Genomic DNA, 23,743 nt, shown 5'->3' on the forward strand with positions numbered 1-23,743 from the left:
CTGACAGTTGAACAAATTACTAGTTACTTTAAAAATTAAGATTATTGCACACAAAACACGTTGTTTATAAAATATGACAAAAAATATCACCTAATATAGCCTACTAGTCCAGCTGAAATGATGAGAACGTTTTTGATTGTTTCCAGTTTTCTAACATGTGAGCATTGAGTACTTTTGCTTTGAATACTTTAAGTACATTTCCCTGATGATACTTTTACTTAAGTAACATTTCCGATGCAGAACTTTTACTTGTAACAGTATTTTCACAGCGTGGTATTACTGTAGTGCTTTTACTTAAGGAAAGGATCTGAGTACTTCTTCCACCACTGGTTTTGATGCTCTGTAGCACATAGTAACAGAAGTAGTTTGGGTCTTTGATCAGTGCCAGCAGGCAGCAACAGCCAACAATTACTTGTCCCGGCGCTGTTCAGACCTTTAAAAGTTACTTTTTGGCCCACGCTCTGTTTTGGAAACAGAACTGCCCACGCGCTGGCGACTTAGCCGCTCCAACTGGAGGACGGCGTTATTAGCAAACACCTGGAGTCGTGAGCAATTTCTGCTACAAAAGTTAATTCTCCAGCATAACTGGCACATAAGCTGTTATTATTCCAATATTCAGCATTGTGATGTCTGGATCTCACTTGTAATTGGCTGTTTTAATCAACTCTACTGTGGAAAACAATATGTTTGTAAAGGGAAAAGTTGTTATCAGCATTGATCTTGTAATTCAGAGAAGTAATGCATCATTTATTAATCATTTCAGATATACAGCCTATATTTCTCTTACCAGTCAAACTGTAATTAGTTGCTCTGCATGACTATTCTTTCTGTCATGTCTTGTCTTAGCTTTATAAGTCAGGACAAGAAGAAGAAGGCTTTCTAACATAATTTATCCTAAGAGCCAAATAGAACTGATGTTCAGGGATCATGTCCTTCTTTGCATGCAGCCATCTGTGACTGCAGTACTTTCCTGTTCATCAGCCATAGTGTTAGCTATGTAGCTAGCTACATTTATGACATTTAGCTGAAAGTGCACCTCATTAATCTCCATAAACCAAGTTTTGGCATCTGATGAGCGTTAAAATTGGACGCTTGTGTTTCATCTCCTCACCTAAACCTGCAGCAACCCACCAATGCAGACCCTTACTTTTTTTTTATGCAGTTAAATGCTCTTTTCAGTCAGAATGCCTGCTTATCTCTTCACTACTGTACATTTAACCCTGGGCCCATCAGTAATCTGACCATATGTTCGCATGCCGACCCCCCTGACAGCCCTCAGCATGACCTAACCATGCGCGTTTCCAGCTCCCTGTATGGCCTGCCTTGTCATAGCCGCCGTGCCGATGGGATGAAGATGCTGATGGGGTCTGCCAAGCCCATCTACATGCCTGTCTAAAATTAGCGCCTGTAGTTTCCTGTGCCCTTTAATCCTCGGCTTTAAAACCACGAAAGGCCAAGCCGCAGACAGGAAGAACAGCCATGAGAGCCCCCGGGGCGCTCGGCATGCCACGCATATCCCCGACCCTATCTGTCAATCCCAGTCCTGCCATGACATCACAGCGGCCCATTCTGAGAATAGGAGCCACCCAGTCTTGGCTATAGTTGGGTTTAGGTTTGATGGACGATATCCATCCGGATGGCTAAAAGAGACCTGTCCCTTCACCTGCAGGTTCACAGGTTTGATCCCCTGCAGCAGCCATTGAGTCCATATCTGCCACCGCGTCCTTGAGCGAGACACTGAATTTCATCCTGTTCAGAGGACACCACTGCTGATTACATGCACACTGGATATTCAATCTTAATTAATTTAATGTTTTGACTATTGGAATCCTTTTACCTGCTCAAACTTTCAATATATACTTTTCGATGTCTGTCCAAAACCTAGTAAAATATAAATGACTATGGATTGCTATGAGTTTTGTACAAACATTTCATGGTCCCCAGAGGTACATTTTACTAGTGGTACGGTGACTCAGTGTGTAGCACAAATAAACAAACAGTAAAAGTTACATTTGATTCCCAGCCAAAGGCCTTTCAGTATAGAGTTTATCCAGTGTTCCCCTGAGCTTGGCTCTACAATTTAGACGGATTGGATATTGGATTAGATTAGTAGTCTGTAGGAATGTTCTCACTCATTTCCTATTCAGTAAATCTGAATTAATCCTGATAAACTGCTGACCTTCCATTCAGTGTATCAAGCAGACTCCATGACCCTAAAAAAACTATTAAACAGGACGGAAAAAATGAATGAATGACGATGTCACTAAATATCAGTAGAACATCCCAGAGATTTTTGCCTGCAAGACTTTTTGGTATGACTGGGTGCAATGAATACCTCTGTGTATGGCACAAATCGCAAATATAACGTTCTGTATGCATGAATATGGATTTCTACTATCTGTTTCTTTTTGCCCTTGGTTATGTCAATTATTGTGGGTAAAATGGCAAATGAAGAACTCTAAGATCCATAAATACTTAACTCAATGAGTTAAGAACAAGCATTGCTCATTACTGTGTGCTGGTACATTTGGATTGTAGGAGTCATATTATTATTAAAATGATTACCCAGGAAACGGAAAATATCACCTAAACTGGAAAGTGGGCAAAAGGGAGAGCGCTGGTCTTATTTATAAATCATTTACGTCAAGACATGAGTGTGCAGATTTAGGCCTTTGTTACATAGCCAATGATTCACTCACTTTGTTCAGCTGCATGCCAGATTGTATTTCCAGTACAAACCTAAAGACATGTCAGAGAGTCCGTTGTTTGTCAGTTTATTTTGTCCAATAATTGCTTATCTGTTACATACACTATTAATGGCTTCAGCTTCCTCCCTCTATTTCATGTAATTTTCCGTCCAGATATATGATTTCCTTTTATATTTTCTGTATTTTGATGTGTATATTAAGGAAAAAATACAAATAGATACTAATGAGCTAAAAAAACTGTACTGTCCACTTTTAGTTTGTATTGTCTACCATTAAAATAAGTTGTTGTTTTGCCTACATGTTCACTGTACTTATAATTAAAGCTACTCGTAGCGGCTAATCACTGACTACGTTTACATGCACGTAATATTCTGATTTTTGCCCTTATTCTGAAAAAGACGATATTCCGACTAAGCTGTTTACATGGCTAATGAACGGGAGTATTCCACTATTATTTACGTTCACATGCTACAATCAGTCAATCAGTAACTAATCATTACTCATTCATTTAACATTTGTGTGTACCTTATTGTAAAGTTTTAGTGGGAATAATAGTGGAATATTAGTGTGCCAGGCTGCTGTTTGTGTTGACTCACACTCACTCTTAACTTCAGTTTGAGGACTTTACTCCATGACGAGCATCCTAAGTCGCTCATCAGGATAGAGGAATCAGCTCACCAGTCTCCTGCTGACTCTGCTAGCCTGGCCGCTCAAAGATTTAAAATGGAAACATCAGAGTAAACACCAAGGAAGAGGTGGAGAGATGTAAAAAGAACGTTATTGAAAACGCAACAATAAAGGTCCAAGGTGCAGGGTTGTAATTATTAAAATTAACCGTAATTGTAAAATTACGCCTATGGTCCATCTCCATCTCTACATCAGAGGGGCTACCAAGGCTAGTGTGGTGAAATTTAACACAGGCTGCCCTTTAAGCTTGTAAAATGTCCTGTGACAAATAAAAATTGATTGATTGATTGATTGATTGATTGATTGATTGATGCATGAAGGGCTTAGCAGACGAAAAGAGCTACACAGGAGTCAGTCATACAAAATCCCCTATTATAATCAGTTGACGCACAGCTGTCTATTAACTTTGATGTAAAGAGAGATCCATGCTACGCTTGTCCCTTACCCCACACTCCAAATCATCAAAACACACACACACACACACACACTCTGCTGCTGCTGTTAATCAGTGTGTGTGGGAATGTTGGTGCAGAGCATGCGGGCCTCTGCTGAGCTGAGAAGCGAGTAGCTGCTTGCGTGAGATGATCATCTTTTCCTGGGCCTCCAGGTCTCTGCAGGTACAGGCCACTGCACTTGCTACCAAATAACATTCGATCTAGTTACTTCCAGCTCCCTTTGATGGCTGAATACAGAGGGAGCGCCCGAGGGCCTGTTTGTGCGAACCCAAAGGGACAAAGTTGCTATTTGTCATTTATACAAGCATCATGTCACAGGACAATTGCTAACGCTAAAGTGGAAATTTGAGCGAGATGTGTCGAGTGCTGTAGTTAATGAATAGCGAGGGCTTCGTGAACAGCCTCATGATTCACGGCGACTGTTGTTGTTGTCGTCGTGACTCGGCCTGCTGGTCAACACTCAACTGCGTTGCTCGCGAGGAGACACTTACATAAACGTGTCGCCATGGAAACAGACAAAACACCAACAAGTATCAATGGAAAAACAGGCACGGAAAGTGTAAAGTGTAGACAAAATAGCAATTTATTAATAACTTATCATTTCTTTACATTCGTAAGAGAGGAAAGTGGAGGGGGTTGGCAGAGGGCACCAAGATGGCGTTCCTCTGGAAAATGGCCTTCTCTGTAGAGGGGCAACATGACCCTCCAAAGCTCTGGAATTCTTTTTCTCTCATCTTGACAAATAAAAACTGCATTTTCACAGTTTTCCCTGAAGAGGCGAGGTTTTAGCAAAGCCTCCTAACTTTTTCCACGTGTCGGAGACTTCTACCATTTGTGCACAGATCAGGATTACTCACATTAACCCTCAGAGATCCAGACAACACATGTTCCTGTTTCGGACTCAAACGTGTGCTATCTTTAATGTGGTGCCAAATTCAAAACTGCTATGAAAACTGCTCAAGGTTTAGTTGGCGTATTCTGTGAATACTTAAAAAGGAAATATCTGGGATACTGTAAGAGTTGAGAAAACTGGCAAATCTCTCTGAAGGCTAATGCGCATTAACAACCTTCTGAGCGCAAAAGTAAGGCAAACAACCAAGGGGACTTTGATTTGTGAGAGGGTGGGTGCAAAAACAAGGCCTGTCGGCTGAATTCACACGTAAAGCGATTATCAAATATATTACACGTACACATTTTTGCACAATTCTTGGAAAGCCTACTTGATTTTTGGCATAATCAACTTAAACATACTGATCAATATGCAGTTTGTTTGCTTACATAAAAGTAGAATATGAAACAAAGAGAATCTTCAGTACCCACTTGTTTTCAAAGGGTATATACTAGAGCAAGGCTTTTAATGTATTGTCTTTTATATTAAGATATATACACAATGTATAAATGTTTGTAAAAGATTTCACAAATGCAAAATTGAGTCCAGTATATAGGGTGCCATCTAAAGCTGGGGTGCCTCAACCCCACACAGGCAAGTCTTCACAGAAGACGAAGAAGAAGACGTCTGGGGGGAACCAGTGCTACACCCCAAAACAAACATTTAAAAAACAAAAAAAGGAGTTCATTTTTAGATCTGTCCGGTTTGAACAATCAAGTCTCTTTGGCACACCAGCCCAGGAGCTTTGAAGCATAGCGTACAGCTGTCCGACATATCACTTTAAGTTTCCTCAGACACAATGACAGAAGGAGTTATAAGACCTCAGGAGTCCGACAGTGATACAAGATTGAAAGAAAGTGTCTGCGCTCTTTAAATGACTCTCTTCCTGTCTCTGTCTCTTTTACTGTCTCTCCTCGTTTAGTCAGCAGCAGCTGCGTCTCGGAAAGACAGCTTTGGCCCTCCGGTGACGACGCTCAGCAACAGTGGCCTCAAACCAGCTGTATCAATAAGATCAAGAGCACAGTCCCATGGCAGACTGCGGGGAAAAAAAGAGAAACTTTTGCAGCTTTTTCAACAGGAGGCCCACGAAACCTCCAGCCAGGAGAGTTGTGACGGCGGACCTCACGTGGACTCCAGGGCGTCCAGCTGGAAGACGTTGTGGTTGGTCGGGGTGGTGAAGTAGAGCTGCTGGGTCGGCGGCGCTATGCGGTTGTCGCACGGGCGCTTCAGGCCCAGGGTGCGCTCAAAGTCCAGGAGCTGGCCCATGAAGTTGAAGTTGGGCGAGATGTTGGACTTTTTCATCTTGACGATGTCGTAGGCGTCGTTCATGGACAGGTTGAGCTTCTGCATCAGGTAGGCCACCGTAACGGTCACCGAGCGGCTGATGCCGGCCAGGCAGTGGACCAGGACGCCGCACTTCTGGCCTCGAGCTTCATCTGGTAGAAAGAGGAAAGGGGGGAAATGTTATAGACCTCTTCCAGAAGTACACAACCGATTAAAAAAAAAAATCAATCAAATATTTAGTCAATAAAATGTCAGAAAAGTCAATGGTGGCATCTCTGTTTTGTTTGCTTTACTCTTTAGGGGGCATTATTTGCACATTTTAGACCCACTCGTCCTTCTACAAGTGACGAAAAGTGCAGCCCCTTTCTACACAGACAGAACAAACTTGTGCTAAACATCTGTGACATTTAAGTCAAGCTGTGTTGGACATTGGAGCGAGTCCAGGGAGCCGGAGCAGCGGAAGTTATTATCCTGTTATTATCTCCCAGTCGTGTCAGTCAACAAACAGGGGCTGCGGCAGTAGCGCACATAAACAGAGCCGACATTCTTTCGGGTTTTGGCCTAGAGTAGCCGGTTGGGAAATTGACTATTACGGTCTATTAAATCATTCTTCCGCTCGCCAGGGCTCCTCCGACAATGGTGCCATTTGGGCGTGTAAACGTAGGAGTCATGAGGGCACCCTGTCAAGGCGAACAGGATGTCAACAGGGCCTGTAAATGGCTCCTTTTGTAATGTGGAGGGAGGAAGGGGGGTTGGAGGGAGAGGGGGGGGGGGGGGGGGCAATGCCATGTCCTAGATTACTTTCAATGCCACTTCCTTCCTGTTGCGCTCAAATTACCGCCCTCCTCTTGTTCACTCTCCCCATTGTGCTGTTTCAACGTCGCCCTTTGTGCTGCAATTACACAAGAGGTAGGGCCAGGATGTCTTCCATTGAAGTCAAATCATTTGTACACAGAGCATTTTAGCCTGTGCACCATTAGAGGCAGACTTGTATTCCTCTGCCTCAACACAATGGCCTTAATCTGCTCGCTCAGTGTGTCCCGCCTGATTGACTGATAAGATCACAGCCAGGGACAGCTCATCTAATCTCAATTGCACAATAACAACCTAAGAACTTCCTGGCAGCGATAAGACATCTATCCTATTAATAAGATTGTGTCCGTGACTATCTTGCTTTTGCACCTTAACTTTGTCTGCATACATTCAAATCAATCACATAGGACCATCAAGTGAGGAATTAGGTGAATAGCGCTGAAATGATTAGTCGAATAATCACTTGACAGGTTGAATCCCGCTTCTAAAAATTTTACAATTTGCTGTAATGTCATTGTAAACTCATATATTTGACTTTAGGTCAGACCAAAAGGGACAATTTTCCACCATGTTCTGACATTTTATAGATAAAATGACTCAAAAACGATACTTTGCATTTGACATAATAATGAAAATAATCATTATTTGCAGCCCTGAAAGTGAATGAGCATGTACACAATCCCGAGGCCTGAGGTTATTTGCAGCAAGAGCAGCTACGGTGCGTTTTTTAGCTCTGCAGGATTACTTACCAATGAAGCTGATGGCCTCGGGGAAGAACTGGGAGAGATTCTGGCTCCAGTGATCCGAGATGGGGATCTGCTTGTATTTAAACTCCCCCGCGTTCTCGAACAGGTTGGGCAGGTTGGGAGTCACGTTGAGGATGTACTTGATGCCGTACTCCTCCAGCACGTCCAGGTTGGTGGAGTCCTTGGCGCAGCCCAGGTACAGGTGCGGCAGGATCTCCACCGGGAAGCAGGGCTGCGGGTTGGACAGCGGGCTGCCGTCCGAGTCCGTGGCGCTGCACGGGTCGATGTCGGACTCGATGTCCGACGAGTCGGAGCTGATCCGCAGCCCGCCGAGGCCCAGCACCTGGGCGGTGGGGGAGCCGGTGTTGGAGGGGCCGTCCAGGTTGGTTTCGCACAGAGCTGGATACTCGGCCTGGAATTTACTGAAGCCACCTGGAGAGAAAAAAATGTAACAGAGGTGCAATTATTAGCCTGCACTGCAAAATATTCACTATATACTGGAATTTAGCATATAATAAGGAGTCATTTAGCTGCACGTTATTTTCCCTTTCCCGAGAATGTCTGCTTTTTCTTAAGGAACAAGTAGGCCTAAATAAATGACACATTCAGGAATTTCTGAATTAAACCTATCATGTGTAAACTGTAACATTAAACAAGTGAAACTCAAATGATTATTAATAATAAAAATAAAATAAGATTTCACATTAAGCGCCTGCTTCCGTCTTTGCGCAATTACTAATCTGCGGCTATGAATGAACACCAGCAGCCGCGGGAATCTAAAATGTGAATGAACCGCACTCACCCTCCAGATAATAGGCCTTGTAGCCTTCGTCCTTCATCCTCCTCAGCAGTAAGCCCAACACCGAGCCCCCGTCCACGTTCTCGTTCCACTCCCGGCTGTACTCGTCGTACAGCACGATGGTGTCCGTCTTGCACCGGCGCACGAACTTCTCCCGGTCCTCCCCGTCGGAGAGCAGCGACCGCACGGGCAGGTTGCCTTTCTTGAGCCTGCGGAGCATCAGGGACGGTATGGCCACGTTGATGGCCGCCTCGACGTGCGAGGACTCGTAGAGCTCCTGGGCCCGGCAGTCCATCACAAGCAGGCCGTCCCTGCGCGTCTCCAGCTGCTCCCGGAGCCAGCCCACCGTCTTGCTGATCGCCATTACCGAGTTGAGCTGGATGACGGGCTTGAGCTTGTCGAGCATTTATAAGCAGGAGTTTTAAAAAAATGGACTCGGAGAAACGACGTTCGGAGAGTTCCCAAAAAAAATAAAATAAAGAATCTGTCTGGGAATTTATGTTTCAGTCCGCTGCTTGGATGGGCCCACCGCAAACACTAGCGTCTGAGGATAATGGTGTAAAATAAAATAAAATGCAAAAAATCAGACACATAAAATCTCGCTCCCAATGTCCTTCAATGCGCTTTAAGTCGACACTGATCAATAAAACACGGGTCTACTTCACAGATTTCCCGATGCCTTCACTGGCGGTCATTCATGCAGAGCCCGTGTTATTTATCAATGAGTCACACTCGCCCTGCGACGTAGCTGGCGCTCTCTCTGCTCTTATATATAGCCGATAACTCCACGGATCCAAGCGCAACTGCTCTTCCACCTCTGTCTTCCCTTTTTGGAGATGCAGAATAGAAAAGTTTGGGGTAGTCGGTATCTCTGGATGTGAACCATGCGGGTTATGCACCTCTGTTTGTGCCTGCGGATGCCGGCGTGATCCCCCCTCTGTCTGTCTGTCTGTCTGTCTGTCTGCGATGTGAATCGAAGCTCTGCAGTCTCTCAATGCTCTCTGCGCGGCGCCAGGGCTGCTGAATGGCTACAAACGGGAGGCGTTTCATTGGGTACATTATGTCGTCCGGCCAATCAGAGGAGCCCCCCGCGGCGGTCGCCTTGGAAACGGAGGCCGGATGGAGCGGCCCGTGTTGATGAATTGTTAATGAGTTTGTCATTCACAAAACGGAGAGGAATTTCCGCTCCGGATCAAGTGAGTGCAAACAAATAGAAGAACTGCAGCGAGAAGAAAGGAAGAGAGGGAGGGGGGGAGTCGCCTTTACTGAGACTGAGAGGGGAAAGAGTATCACATAATAGTGCTAGGTATTGGGCTATAGTAAAACAAGCCTATACTAATCAGAATCAGAACAAAAAAGCAAACATTAAACATTAATATGAAATGAACAATAAATACAGAAAAACAAATATATCGCTATGTACAAAATAACTGTTAATAATAATAATAATAATAATAATAATAATAATAAAAATTAGCCTATTAACTTTCAGAAAGTTCAAGTTGAGAACTTTTGTTAACACTTAACAGTTCACAGTGCCAGGCATTTCAACTGTTGTTACAGTGTTACAACACCAGATAATAAAATGCTTTACATATCAGATCTATAGCCTAGTTAATTTTAAAAAAATTTTGGAGTAAAAGGAGGGCCAGAACTTTCTCCTACGCTGCACCTCAACTTTTTTAAAATTTTTTATTCTGCCTCACATCGGCATACTGCACTCCATGACAGAATTCAAAACTGCTCATGAATCCTCTCAATCTAGCTCAATCATTGTATCTTATTTTATGTACAGGCAGTGGTGGCCTTAAAGGTCAGAGAAGATTGTCAGTTCAAGCCCCAGAACAACAGGATCAAATCTGGGTGGGGAAAGTGAAAAAGCAGCGCTTGTCCTTCCCTCATTACCACCACTGAGGTGCCCTTGAGCAAGGCACTTAACCTCCAACCGCTCCAGTGGAGCTGCTCAGTGGCCAGCAGATCAGACTGTGTACTGGGCAGCTTCCAGGTATGAATGTGATCAGGGCGTTCCTGCAAAAGAGAGGCTGCCTCTCAGTGAACCTTCCCTGAATAAATAAAGGTTAAAATAAAAAATAAAATGTAAATCTAAACTTGCTGTGCTTTGCTTTGTTGCTTATTTTATATTTTGTTGTTGATTTTACTGGTGTTTTGTCGCTTATTCTATGTTTATTATTGTATACATTATTACTAATGTAAGGTAAGCTTGAAGCCCATTTAATAAAATGTATTATTATTATTATTATTATTACATGCCTCACTAGCATGTGCAATAAAAACATTTTTTGTTTGCTCAAGAATCAAAAAGTAGTGTAGGCTAACAGTTTCACAAATGAAAATTTAAAAACAAATACCAAGGTGTATGTGCATGTCTCGTTGGAAAAACAACGCATGAAGGAAACCAACATTTTTAAGACATTTATAAAATGTGCCTCTAGATGACATAACTCCAGACTTTTTGTCCTCCACCTGTGGACGACCGCTGCTGAAGAAACTTTATGCTCGCCTCCATCCTGGTAGGTCAGAGGTCAGCCAAACAACAACTGGTTCCAGATCAGTGCCTTGCTCAGACTTAAAAAAACTTTAACCAGAACCTTTGGTTGAAACTGCCTCTCAATAGGACATCCTTCCTGGATAGTGGATATTATGCCTTTATTTGTTCCCATGACTTTATGTTGTAATGAGATATTTAAAGCCATGGTGCGTAGGTTCTGTCTCCCCCATGAGGAATTCTAAGTAATGACAACAAAACTGTCGGCCCGTCCACATGATACAAGCCTTCCGTGATCGCGCACAGCCCCCCAATCCTCCCCCACGCAGTTGCTAGTAGCCAAGGAGGACAGGGAGGATTAAAAAAACATGATGGTCTCTTCTGACAAGGTCATTATCTTCACTCGAGTTGTAGCAACTGATTTGGCAATGGCTTGAATGTAACGGACAAAAATCCAAAAGTTACGCATTAAAGCTTTAATTTGGATGACATAGTTCATTCAACAGACCTACCACCAGAGGCTCCTTTATTCACAAATTTCCTTCTGAAATCATAAAAACTACCAGACCTCATATGCCAAATACCTTTTTTTTTTTTTTTTAAATCCACCAGTCTTGATAAGAATATTATGGTAAAACAATAAATACTAGACATGTAGTATCAAGACGCTAAATAGGTTTCATTTGGCGTGTTTCTGTGTCGCTTTTTCATTGAAAGCGTGTGAAATAAACAGAGTTGAATATTACTGCTCTAGGACATTGTAAGCACACAAAAGCGCTGAGGCTATTTTTGTCTGTGCAGCCTTCACTGGACTGAAGAGGCTCAGTTGTGTGGGTGGTGGTGTTTCAACAAGTCATCCTCTCTTTCTCTCTCTCACGAACCAAAATCACTTTGATATCCCTGTAATAATGCAGCACTGTAAAAATAATAAAAAATAAAAAGATCCTAAAATGTCACATTAGGCAGTCCCTCCAGAAAAACGTGATTATGCAATCTCATAATTCAATGCATAATCAGCCAAAGTCCGCATATTAATGCGGGGGGCGCGTTTTTTCAAATACGCCGCACTTTCGCCGCATAAATTGCCGATTTCCACGCAAAATATACGGGGCTTGCATGATTTCATAATCCCCGCATTTTCGTTGCAAAAAAGTCACATATATCTTAGCAGAAAGTTGAAAAATGTTGCGTTTACTTCACATAAGAGCAGCCATTTTCCCCTGTTGCCATGGGAACGTTATGAAGTGACGTAATTATGCAATTATTGCAAGTTCCCGCAATTTTAGCGCATAAAATTGCATAAATATCCCGCATATTCCTTCGCATATTTTAAGAAAATGTGCCGCATAATCGAGGATTTTTGCCCACAACAATCACAAAAAAACTCCGCATTTTTCTGGAAGGACTGATTAGGAGCCCAGGCCTCTATGGTATTTACTTTTCTCCATGTAGAATATATTGCAATAACATTCCTCTAATATTTTTTTTTTACATTTTTCTACAGTTTTCGTAAGGACACATATAGAAAGAGCAACAGTCAGTGTCTGTGGTGTTCACTTACATCCATCAGAAGGATCTTTGGCATCTCTGTGTCCTTCACGCCCTTTTAACACAGACAGAGCTATCAGGGCCTCCGATTGCTTCCCATCAGCCCGTTAATGGCCTTCACAACCAAACTAAATGCATTTGCGCAGTAAACAAAAGGAAGGCTTTTCATGACTTTTGATGACCTGTTGATTTAAAATCACTAGTCCAGACTCAGGAGGTCTTATTAGCGTCAGACTGCGGGACAACTTAACATCCTCATCAGATTAGAGCACATACATCTGCTGTGATCCTCATGAGGAAGTTACAGCGTTTGGGCTGACATCTCAGGTATTACATTATTTATCATGTCATAACGTAATGTTCAGTTTAAGAGTACTCCTAATTTTTTTGCTAGCAACATCTTGCATGCCTCCTGTCTCTCTCTCCATCTGTGTGCATTCATGTCCCATTGATGCATGTTGCTAACTTTCAATATTTTCTTTCCCGGAGTCCTTGTGCTTTCTCGCCTCGCAGATGTCCTCGGATTGTGGTGGCACCTGGATCGTGGTTGCAGCTCCTGCCGTGGTGCTGCCCGACGCCCTGCACTGCTTTCTTCTATTTTTCTTCGTCATACTGTAGTTCTATTATTTTATCTTTACTGTTACTATAATTGCCACGGTTCATCATGTCATTCCATTATAACCAATGCTATAATTATTATGAGTCATATTTCAGTATCTCTCTCTCGGGTCTCTGTAAATGATAGAGTGTGGTATAGACCTACTCTATCTGTAAACTGTCCTGTGATAACTCATGTTATGATTTCGCACTATCAATTAAATTGAAATGAATGTATTTTGCTGCCAGGAAAAAAATAAAAATATAACCCTGAAACATAGAAAATGGCACAAAGTAAGTAGCCTGCAAAGTGGATTTCTCCACCAAAACATTCATAAAAGTAGAAGGCATTTCCTATCTACATTTTAAGTAATGAACTTTCTGAAGGAGCCATATCAATTTTGCATTACATTGTGAAACGTGACAGAAAAGTTAAATTCCATACCATCTTTCTGTTGGCTGTGTGGATTTCTCTTAAAACCTAATAGTGATAGTTTGTGTCCAAATATAGAGGTGTTTTGACAGCGGACTTATCTCTCTGCCTCGTCCTGTCTGACTCACACCTCGGACACTAACAGCTCCGTAACGAGATAGCATCAGTGTGCCGGAGAAGATTATCAATCAACTGACAACATCCTCTGAGACGCGCGCTGCCGATTCATCGCTACAGACATATACAGTGATACACCAGGCAATATGGAACAACCTCCCTTTAGGGACAGAACCACAGTGGACAACTGGATTGGACGGTTGATGGTTTATTTAAACTCCACACCAGCAGGTGGTGTTGGGTGACAGTTTTGAGCTCGTGTAACTACAAACGTGAGGTTTTTGTCGTGGTGAATGGAACTGCATTCATTCAGGCATGTTCACAATATCTCTTATCTTTTGTTTTGTGAGTCAAATAAATTACAGAATAACTTCTGCTGACGGGTAAATGTAACAGAATGAAAAGTTGTTTCCTTTTCCCGCTCTGCACAGAATTTTTTGTTCCGTCTTCACAAAGCTGATATTTCTGTTGCTCACTGATATGCAGTTTCCATTTTTCCATTGATATGCAGTTTCCATTTTCATGCCAAGAAATTACATTGTTTTCATCACAAATTCATTTTTAAGCCAGAAAATCTATAAACAGAGCAAAAGCTATAATGTGGCTAGAAAACTCTCATCGAAACTGCTTTTTAAATATGGCTGGAGATACATTACTGCCTTTAAATGAAACATATCATTAAATGGAAAACTGTTAAAATGTTGAACAGCAGTTGTTGTTTTTTTATGTAGTTGTGATTAGGAACTTGTCTCATAATGTTGCCAGCTGGTTCTTATCCAATCTATTAAAGGCCTGATGTCAACCCCATATATAGTTGTTAGCCAAAGTCTGGGCTTTTAAAGGCCTGTAAAATTAATGAATTATATGTGTGTATTATATGTGTGTTTGCATTCATGGAGAAAAGCACACAGACCTACCTAAACTTATTTCACTTTCTACCACATACAAATATAACTGCATTCACACACACACACGCACACGCACACACACACACACACACATAGCAGACTACTCCCTCTCACCCAGCGGCCTGTCTCTTCACTTATTGTTTTTTAAGATTATTTTTTGGAGCTTTTCCCTTTTTTAGATAGTGACAGTGGATAGACAGGAAAGGGGGGAAAGAGATGGGGGATGACACGCAGCAAAGGGCAGCAGGTCGGATTCGAACCTGCGACGCTGCAAAGGACTCAGCCTACATGGGGCGCACGCTCTTACTGGGTGAGCAAGAGGCCGCCCCTGTCTCTTCACTTATTACCTGCATGTCTGTGTGTATGTGTGTGTGTGTGTGTGTGTGTGTGCATCCCTGCCATTGTCTCTGTGGTTTGTTAGCATATGAAGTGTGTAGCGGCCCCGGCTTTAACATTGGCCCTTTGGCTCCTGCAGCAGCCCTCCCTCCACCTCCACCCAGCGTGACAGAAATCCCTCTGAATGGAGCCAAGCTGTTTCCATTCACCTTCAAATGAATTCTGCTCTCTTTCACCAGCAAACGCCCCCTCCCTTCCTCAGTCCCTCTCAACCCCGTCCTCCCTGCTGCTCACCCTATTATTCTGCCCTTCTTTTTTTACCCATGGCCCCCTCTTGCCCTTCCTCTCTCACCCGTTCTGTTTCATGTTCGCCTCTCTCTTTGTCCCTGTCATAAAACCTGAGATTACTCTCTGTACATGCACCAAGTTAAATATGCCAGAAACCATTTATTTTTGACTGAAAGCATGTAAAAGCTGCATGCCACTACTTTACTGCAACATTATTAAACAAAAATGTACCATAAATCTGAAAACACTGTTCACGTGTGAGAGAGACTTGCATCCTCTCGTTCAGTCTCTCTCACTCTCAGCATTTTCCGGTCGTTTTCAGCAAGCCCTCGTCCGCACTGAAATGCTGAAACAATGGAAACCTATTCTTCTTCCTTGTCTTTTGGTTGTCAAACAACAAACGTAAGCATCACAGACCACATCTTGGTGAGATCCGATCGTGGCTCATTAATACTACCGATTAACAAAGGAAAACAATAGTTCCGATGTACAGACATGCAGGTGATTTACAACACCTGTGCAATTGGCCTTTTCGTTGCCACAATGAACAATCACAGAGAGTTGGGGATGACTGAAACAAGAATTCTTTGCCGTCTTGACATTTTTCTACTCCGGGGAGCGTGGGGAGCACAGTTTTCGGAGGGAAAATCGCCGGATTAGTGAGGATGCAAAGCCAAAATGAGCCTAGTGTGAACATAGTCTACACGCCAAAGAGGGCCACTATACTATTTGTTTATCTGCCTGTGAGAAACCTCAGACCATGTTTAACCAAAAACATCTATCTAACAACATAATTTGGATTGGGATATCATGTTACGCGTCACCATGTGATATCATTCTTTTAAAAGTAACGCGATTAGTCCAAGTATGCCACCAAATTATTTGTAATTTCTCCAGATAGACCATCCATCATCTTTTGACATGTTTTCTGCCTAGTTGTTTTCTAATTTCTTCACCTGGAAAACCCCTGACTTTCTTTTCCTCTTTGTTCCTCTCCATTCATTCCCTGCAGCGCTACAGACATACTGGGTTTCATGTCCACTTTGTCGTAATGCTGGTCTTTGTTTTTGTTTTATATTCTGTATTGTGAAGCCTTTCTTTCTCCAAAAAATGTGTAGGCGTTTGACACCTGAACGTGTGACAGGTGTCCTTCCATGCCTCTGTTACAGCGGGTCTCTTTTCTTTCCATACATTTACATTTCAATCACTCCACATTTCCATACTGATTGACTCAATGATAAGCTTAATGATTGAAGATGAGTGAGTGCAAATGAGCTTTAATTACCAGTTTTCCTCCACAGCGCTGCGGACGAGGGTCTGGCTAGTCCACACAGCATTCTGGGATGGGAGAAAAACAAGCTCTGGTTTATTGGCATTTCTTTAAACCAATCACAATAGTCGCCGGGCAGTGAGAGACACGGTGCCTCTGCAAAAAAGCCTCGGGAAGGAACTTGCTTTGGTGGAACGTGTGTACGTTCAAAAGTTGTTTTAGTCGTGCAACAGAAAACTCAGATTGGACAGATAGTCTAGCTAGCTGTCTGGATTTACCCTGCAGAGATCTGAGGAGCAGTTAACCATAGTCCTCAGAAATCCACCAGAACACAAGAAAGTGGAAAGTAACGGACATCCGGTGAAATTTCCGGAGCCAATGGAGCAATCCCAGAAGTGGAACATCGTGGATATAGACTACCAGGTGACCAACAGCGGGGAGTCTCATTGACACCTCTCCATTACATCTGGTTATTAGACGCCAGTCTGCAACTTTGGCTTCATTGTGCCCAAAAAAATGTAAGTTTGCAGTTCTTGTGTCAGTCAAACATTAAAAATAAATGTTAAAATGTCTGTTGCATTGCATTAAATTTGAGGCCCTAATAGAAACGCCTGTTCCCTGAAGGTTAGCAGGGCTTGTGTTCAAACTCAAAATCGGAGGATCACAAAACCAGGTTGGAGCAGCTAACCTCAATCTTTTCTAAACTACTTCCCCCCCCAAAGTTCTCATTCAGCAGATAATCTTGTCCTCCTCCTTGTTTCTTTGCCACCGGCTCCTCGTCTCAGACGGGGAAATCCTTTGTCCTCAAACAAAGACTCACCACATGCACTAATCAGGGCCGGAGCTAGACCCGTCTACATGTTTGTGTGTGCACATGACACATACTCAGGAAGCGAGTGTGGCTTATCATGAAATTTATTGTGTGAGAACGACAGACAGAAAGACAATGAGAGAGTGTCTGCATACACCAGTGCGTTGCAAAATCTGAAAGTTAGCGCATGATGCACAGGAAGTGGGTTCATGTTTGTGCTTGAAAGAGGAACTGGGTATTTGGTAAGAGAAGGGATAGATAGACACACAAAAAGAAAAACAAAACACAAAATCATTGACTCGGAACAAAGTTTCCCAAGTATCTCACAGAGTTACGGTGTCACGTGATGAGTATGGATTATCTGGATGGGGGGTTCAATACAGGTGCACACAGAAAACATTGCAATCCGAATGCTGTCAGATCGCCCAGTTGCCAGTTGAGCACGTGATGCATTCTGATCTCTTTATGTCTGAAAATGAAATGCAATACATTAGTTTAAAATACATGCTGACCACCACGAAATCAACAACATTAACGTGTCCGTGTACACTAATCAATAGATTAAATAACGTGACCATTTCACAAACTGCACGTAAGGGATGTTGACGAACCAGGTCAATAAGCAGGAGTTGTGCAAAGAAAGTGGCAACGGATTTATTAAAACAAAAGGGCAAAAATGAAACCCAGGGATTTCAGTAATACTGAAGGAAAAGAAAACTAAATAAAAGAAAACTGCAGCCATACAGCAAGCTGTCAACTCTGTCCCCCCTCTTACTCTTCTTACCTTCTCAGCCTCACCTACAGGAACCTACCACCTGTCCAGGGTGAGCAAAACCAAGCAAGCATCCAAATGGGCACCCATCCATACCAATGAGCACCCCAAATATTATAGAATGTCCTTGATTGCAGAACTATTTTACCTTCCGACATCTTAAAGGCTCTGAAGACCCACACAGGTGTTTTCAGTTAATCTTAGACTTTGATTTATTGACATCTTCCTGAGTCTGCAGTTAGCTTTGTTGCAACTGTTAGGGCAAGACAAATTACACCGTTATCATTTCTACAGGTGAGGATTTATGACCTAATAAATTCCCATCAAAGCTCTAGCACACCTTCAACCTGAGCAGAGGTCTCAACTGAAAACACCTGTGTGGGTGTTCAGAGGCTTTAACAGTTCCCAGCCACTCCCTGATAAGAGGACATAATTAAGGCCACGTCCACACGTACCAAAACCATCTTTTTTTTCCCACGTCTTCCCTGGCATCGTTCCAAGAACATTAGTGTCCAAATGGATCCATTTGTAAATGACTCGTAAAACACGCCACTTCATATGCCAGGCCTATAGGTGGCGCTGTTTCTGCTACAGAAATTCAGCAAAAACATCGTCTCAAAATTCAACATGTATCAGCCTCAAAAATCTTGTGTCAGTCAGGCTTCAATCCAGAAACAGATCACATGTTAATATTGGGTGTAAATGCACCACAATCAACATCCTGGAAAGATGAGCGCAAGTTGCATCATTATTTTCCAATAAGCAGATGGTTGTTTTGCGAGTGAGGTGTGCGACGGTGAAAGTGTACATGAGCAATCAAGAGTTGAACCTCTTCAAATGTTGATCTTCAGAGGCGTCAACCGGTGTGCGACGCAACATGATGCAAAAGTGACGCAAAACGTAGTCTATATCAACAGCTTTTCAATTCCGGGATTGTTCAGGTGCGGCCGGAAATTCCGCCAGATGTCCCTAATTTTTGGCCGGATGTCCCTCATCTTCCACTTTCTTAGTGTTGGCATTCATTGGTTGACCTCGGGTTTCCGCAGGGTAAATTCAGACAGCTAGCTAGACTATCTGTCCAATCTGAGTTTTCTGTTGCACGACTAAAACAACTTTTTGAACGCACACGTTCCACCAAAACAAGTTCCTTCCCGAGGCTATTTTGCAGCGGCACCAGGGCTCCGTCTGGCGCTTGGTGCCGCCCAAGACGTTTGTTATTGGTTCAAAGAAATGCCAATAAACCGGAGCTCGTTTTTCTCCCATCCCGGAATGCTGTGTGGACTAGCCATAACCTCCTCTGCAGCGCTGTGGAGGAAGGTCTGGCAATGCGAGACTACGCAAAACGTAACACAGCGCAAAGGACGTGACGTCAAAGAAGAAAAGCCATGGAGCATGAAGATAGTGATGAAGAGGAGGCTGTCGTCTGCAGCAGAGTTTGAAATTAGCAGAGACAAAACAGGAGGAGCTGTCAGGCTCCTGCTCACAGATAACAACCACATGCCTCCTTCTCTTATCACACTGATTCTATCTGTACAGGGGCATAGTCCAGAACACACACACACACACACACACACACACACACACACACACACACAGGTGAACAGCACGCGATGTCTTTGACAACTCATTCAGTACATTCTGTTCTCTTATCACACTGACTCTGTGCGAACAGGGGCAACGACCAGAGCAACACACGCACACAAACACACACACGCACCCACTCACCGGTGAAAAGCACGGTTGTCTTTGACAACTCATTCAGTACATGCCGCTGTCTCGGAAACACTGTCCTCTGGTTTTTAACGCTACATGGATGATGACAACAATGTGTTATGTTGTCTTTTGTAATTTGTTGTAGTTATACTGCATCATGTGAGAACAGAGCCACGGGACCAAGGAATCAGGAACCAAAACTGGAAGTTCCGGTTGAATGGCACCGGCACTCCAGGATCCAGACAAGTCTTGGCGAAAGGACATCACAGCTCATGTTGGGTGCTGGAAACCATTGCGAGGCCAGCACGCAGTCTGACGCCTGCACACTGGCTAGCAGGATGCCCAGCAGAGTAGTCGCAGTCGGTGTTCAGTTCCTCCACGCTTGACTCGGTGCAGAGATGGTCTTGCTCGTCCCCGTAGTCGGGATTGTAGCCATAGGTCGTAGATGATAGCCATCTTCACCTTTTCCTCTGGGTTTACTCTGATGTCAACATTTGGAAAACTTTGGCCAGCTAGGCCAGCAGAGCCTTTCTTCGGTGTTTAAAAATATTGGAAAACTTCATCGGCCAGCTGGCTAGCTAGCCTAAGCTAGCAGAGTTGGAGACTGGCAAGTTGATTTCCTGATCTTCATGAGGGTCTCATAGCCACACGCCATCAGTGTCCAACGTCAACCACATAAAGCAGAACTAATATTTGTAAAATAAAAAATTTTGCACAACACTGATTGTTGTGAATTTGGATAAAAACAGGTTTTAATTTTGAAAATAAAAAGTTAGTTAAATTACAAAATCTGAAGGTATATCGTTATAGACCAAAGTCTTGGCTGTTCAGCAATGCACTGGTGCAACCTCCTCATTTTGTATTTTTTTCATGAAATAGACAATTTTCCAGTTATTACTTTGTTTTTGTCAACACCATCAGACACAATAAAAAGCTAATTATGTTTTATTTACTGGGTCTAATATGTATTTAGAGTTTTTAAATCATTATCTGGCATTCGTAAATGTTGAATATTCACTTTTGTTCATTTTTTATACTGTTTCACGTGTAGTCCTTTAAAAGATCTAACATCATACGTTTACTTTAAGCCTAAATAGGAAAAAAATTATGTTTATTTTTTATTTAACAAACATGTATTTGTATTAAAAGAGACTTTTACTTTAATAACTCGACAGCACTGAAGAAACATATACGTCTGACGGTGGTGACAAAAACCTACTCTTTCACATGATATGCATGAGTTGTTCACATTAGCCATCTTGTTTCCCCTCTATTGCTAGCTACTTCAGACCTCTTCTTAAAAAGTATACATTTATGTCATAATCTAATCTAATATTTTTTATACAAAAGAGACGGTGTTGACGTGTTATGGTGTTGACAGTATCTTGAAGCATGCAGTAGAGCTGAAGGTTTGAAAAAATGGGGGTCCTCAGGAATGTAGTTGACCTTGTAGTTGCCTGATTTTATTATTATTTTTATAAATATCTGACGGTGGTGATGAATATGTGCGACACATTTTGGGCAACCCCAAAATAATAGTAAATATTGTTAAAAACTCACTGTTTCTAGTTTTTAAAACATATTACAATGTACTATTTCATATGGTAAAGATATTATTCAATTCATCAAGTTGAAATGATTATCTCCTATCCGAGGACAACTGATTTTGTAGGCAATGGGCCAGCAAATAATCATTAAATTAATACAAATTAAAAATAAACCTATAAAAGAACCCTACATACGTGCAAAGGACCCCTTGATTATAACCTTGATTCTTTTTATTCATGAAAATGTTATTAATTTCCAACAGAATTGGCACTTTTCTTCCTGGGACATGTTTTCAAGAGTCAGTGACGGACTTGCGGAGTTGATGGAGAGGCGACTGGAGAACACCGCGCCTTCTAGTTGATGTCTAGGGTGTATGACACACGTGATTACTGATTGACTCGCACAACCAAGGGGGTAAGCCAACTTCCACACAGCGTACCTCCTATTGCGCCATTTTGATGCTAACAAGCACTCACCCACCGTTAGCATTCCATTGACTGCCATTCATTTTGACAGTGAATAACTTTACATCTGAAGCGTTTAAAGACTTTATTTGTCCATTGTTTATTTCTAAAGAAACAGAACAATGTATAAAAGGCTCCGTTACCTTGCATCTCACGTTATGCCTCCATAGCAGGCGTTTTTTGTAAAAATAGGCTAACGATTGTGTCATAACCATGCAACTGTCGCTTAGTAGAGGAATTTCCGTATAGTACAGGAGAAGCTCACAGGCAGTTTCAACTCACATTAGCTGGTTAAGTTGAATTACTAATGTTAATTAGAATTTTAGTTAGCAATAATTAGCCTGTGCCTATGTTATCTCCTTACATGTACCTACGCTCTCAGTCTCTGTAAGATTGGGAATGATTGAGATTTCTCTTGGCACAGCTACCAGAAGACTTACAACTTTCAGACACGTTGCTCACGTCACATCTACGTCTTCAAGCTCAGTTGGAGGCGGCGCAGTAATGCTCAGCCATCACCAGAAAAGTGCTTCTAATAGACGTCACCGATCTCCGTCCAGAGCAACGGGATCTGTTGGTCCATTTTACTGTCTATGAGCACAAGCCGTCAGGACCGGCCACTGTCATTTTCCCCAGCGATGAAGCATGGCGACAAACAGCCGTGTTATCACATCCACTTCCCAGATCGGCTACTGTCCTTTGACTCATTCTTCTGTCTGAGGAGTGTGTTGCAAACTGGTTGCATTAGTTAAAAAATGCCATTGTTTGAGGAAAAAAGAAAGGGCACTTGTGGACTTTCAGCATAAGTGACAAATCTCCAGAAAAAGATCTGAAAATAATAAAGAAAGCTTTCCACATGCAAACAGCATTTCCACATGTATCTACATCATTGAGGTCAGACCGTTCCAGACCACTGCTCTGTCAGCTGCCATCTCCACTACCCATCCACACACTATTCACATGTTAATCAAAGAACCATTTACACCTACATCTCCTGGGGGGCTGAGGAACACACAAACACAGACACACACACAAAGAAAAACAGACAAACACACACACACACACACACACACACACACACACACACACACACACACACACACCAAGAAGCAGACAAGTAGGCGCTCATGTTTCCTGTGTTGTGAAAACTTGTCTTGTTCTTACATATACACCGCATACACACACACTCATTTCCTGTGTTGTGAAGGGCAGTTGTTGTGTTTTTGTAAGCTCACACTCACCCATAACGGTCTTATGACTTATTTGTATGACACTATGTTCTTAGTATTTCAATATTTTGAAGTTGTTGTGATTTGTATGACATATAGCCAAGTATGTATTATAACAGAATAATGAATTCTTATCACATGAGTGGTGATTACTGACTGTGTCGCATTGTATGTTTTTTGGCTTTAATATTAGTTATAGGCCTATTTTTGTAAACCGCATTGTCAGAGTTATATACTGTAGAAACTGATTTCTAGGGAGGTACCATCCAGCTGTTTCGTGACAGCCCCAGACAGACACACAGACACACACACACACAGACACACACACACACACACACACACACACACACACACACACACACACACACACACCCTGGTCTGAGCTCTGTGAAGACAATGGCGGCTCCAGTGTTATCAGCAGCTCCATCACTCTGGCTCTGCTCTGCATCGCCTCTCTGCTGTCCCGCTTCTGTATCTGTGAGTGTGTTTACAACAGACATCAGGGGCTGGGGATTGTGTAGAGGGCTTGGTCAGCTTCAATAAAGTGTCACACTCACATGCTGTGTTTTGTGTGTGTGTGTGTGTGTGTGTGTGTGTGTGTGTGTGTGTGTGTGTGTGTGTGTGACCCACAGAGAGGATTTCCCCTTCACTGGGAGTCCACTTCCCACTGTCTTTGGCCGATTTCACTCTGTATTAACACGTACAGAGGCAAACAGGCTTCTTTCTTCTCACTCTGTAGCTTTCGGGCGTGTTTGGCACTCAGCATGTCATTTACATATTAGCTCAGATTGATCAGTTGTTTTCTGAAGCTGCCTCTATGAG

At 42.7% G+C, this 23,743-nt stretch overlaps 1 protein-coding gene across 1 annotated transcript; it reads right to left on the bottom strand.

Annotated features, from left to right (window-relative positions):
• Positions 1 to 4,410: 4,410 nt before the first annotated feature.
• On the bottom strand, positions 4,411 to 9,585 carry dusp6 (dual specificity phosphatase 6). The gene is made up of 3 exons (XM_028584930.1): positions 8,385 to 9,585; positions 7,586 to 8,014; positions 4,411 to 6,175 (listed from the first exon to the last, which is right to left on the bottom strand). Exons 1-3 carry the CDS (start codon positions 8,785 to 8,787, stop codon positions 5,862 to 5,864), a joined length of 1,146 nt encoding a protein of 381 aa, XP_028440731.1. The 5' UTR covers positions 8,788 to 9,585; the 3' UTR covers positions 4,411 to 5,861.
• Positions 9,586 to 23,743: the final 14,158 nt, after the last annotated feature.

This window comes from Perca flavescens, chromosome 8, assembly GCF_004354835.1.
Source record: "Perca flavescens isolate YP-PL-M2 chromosome 8, PFLA_1.0, whole genome shotgun sequence".
Taxonomy (NCBI): domain Eukaryota; kingdom Metazoa; phylum Chordata; class Actinopteri; order Perciformes; family Percidae; genus Perca; species Perca flavescens.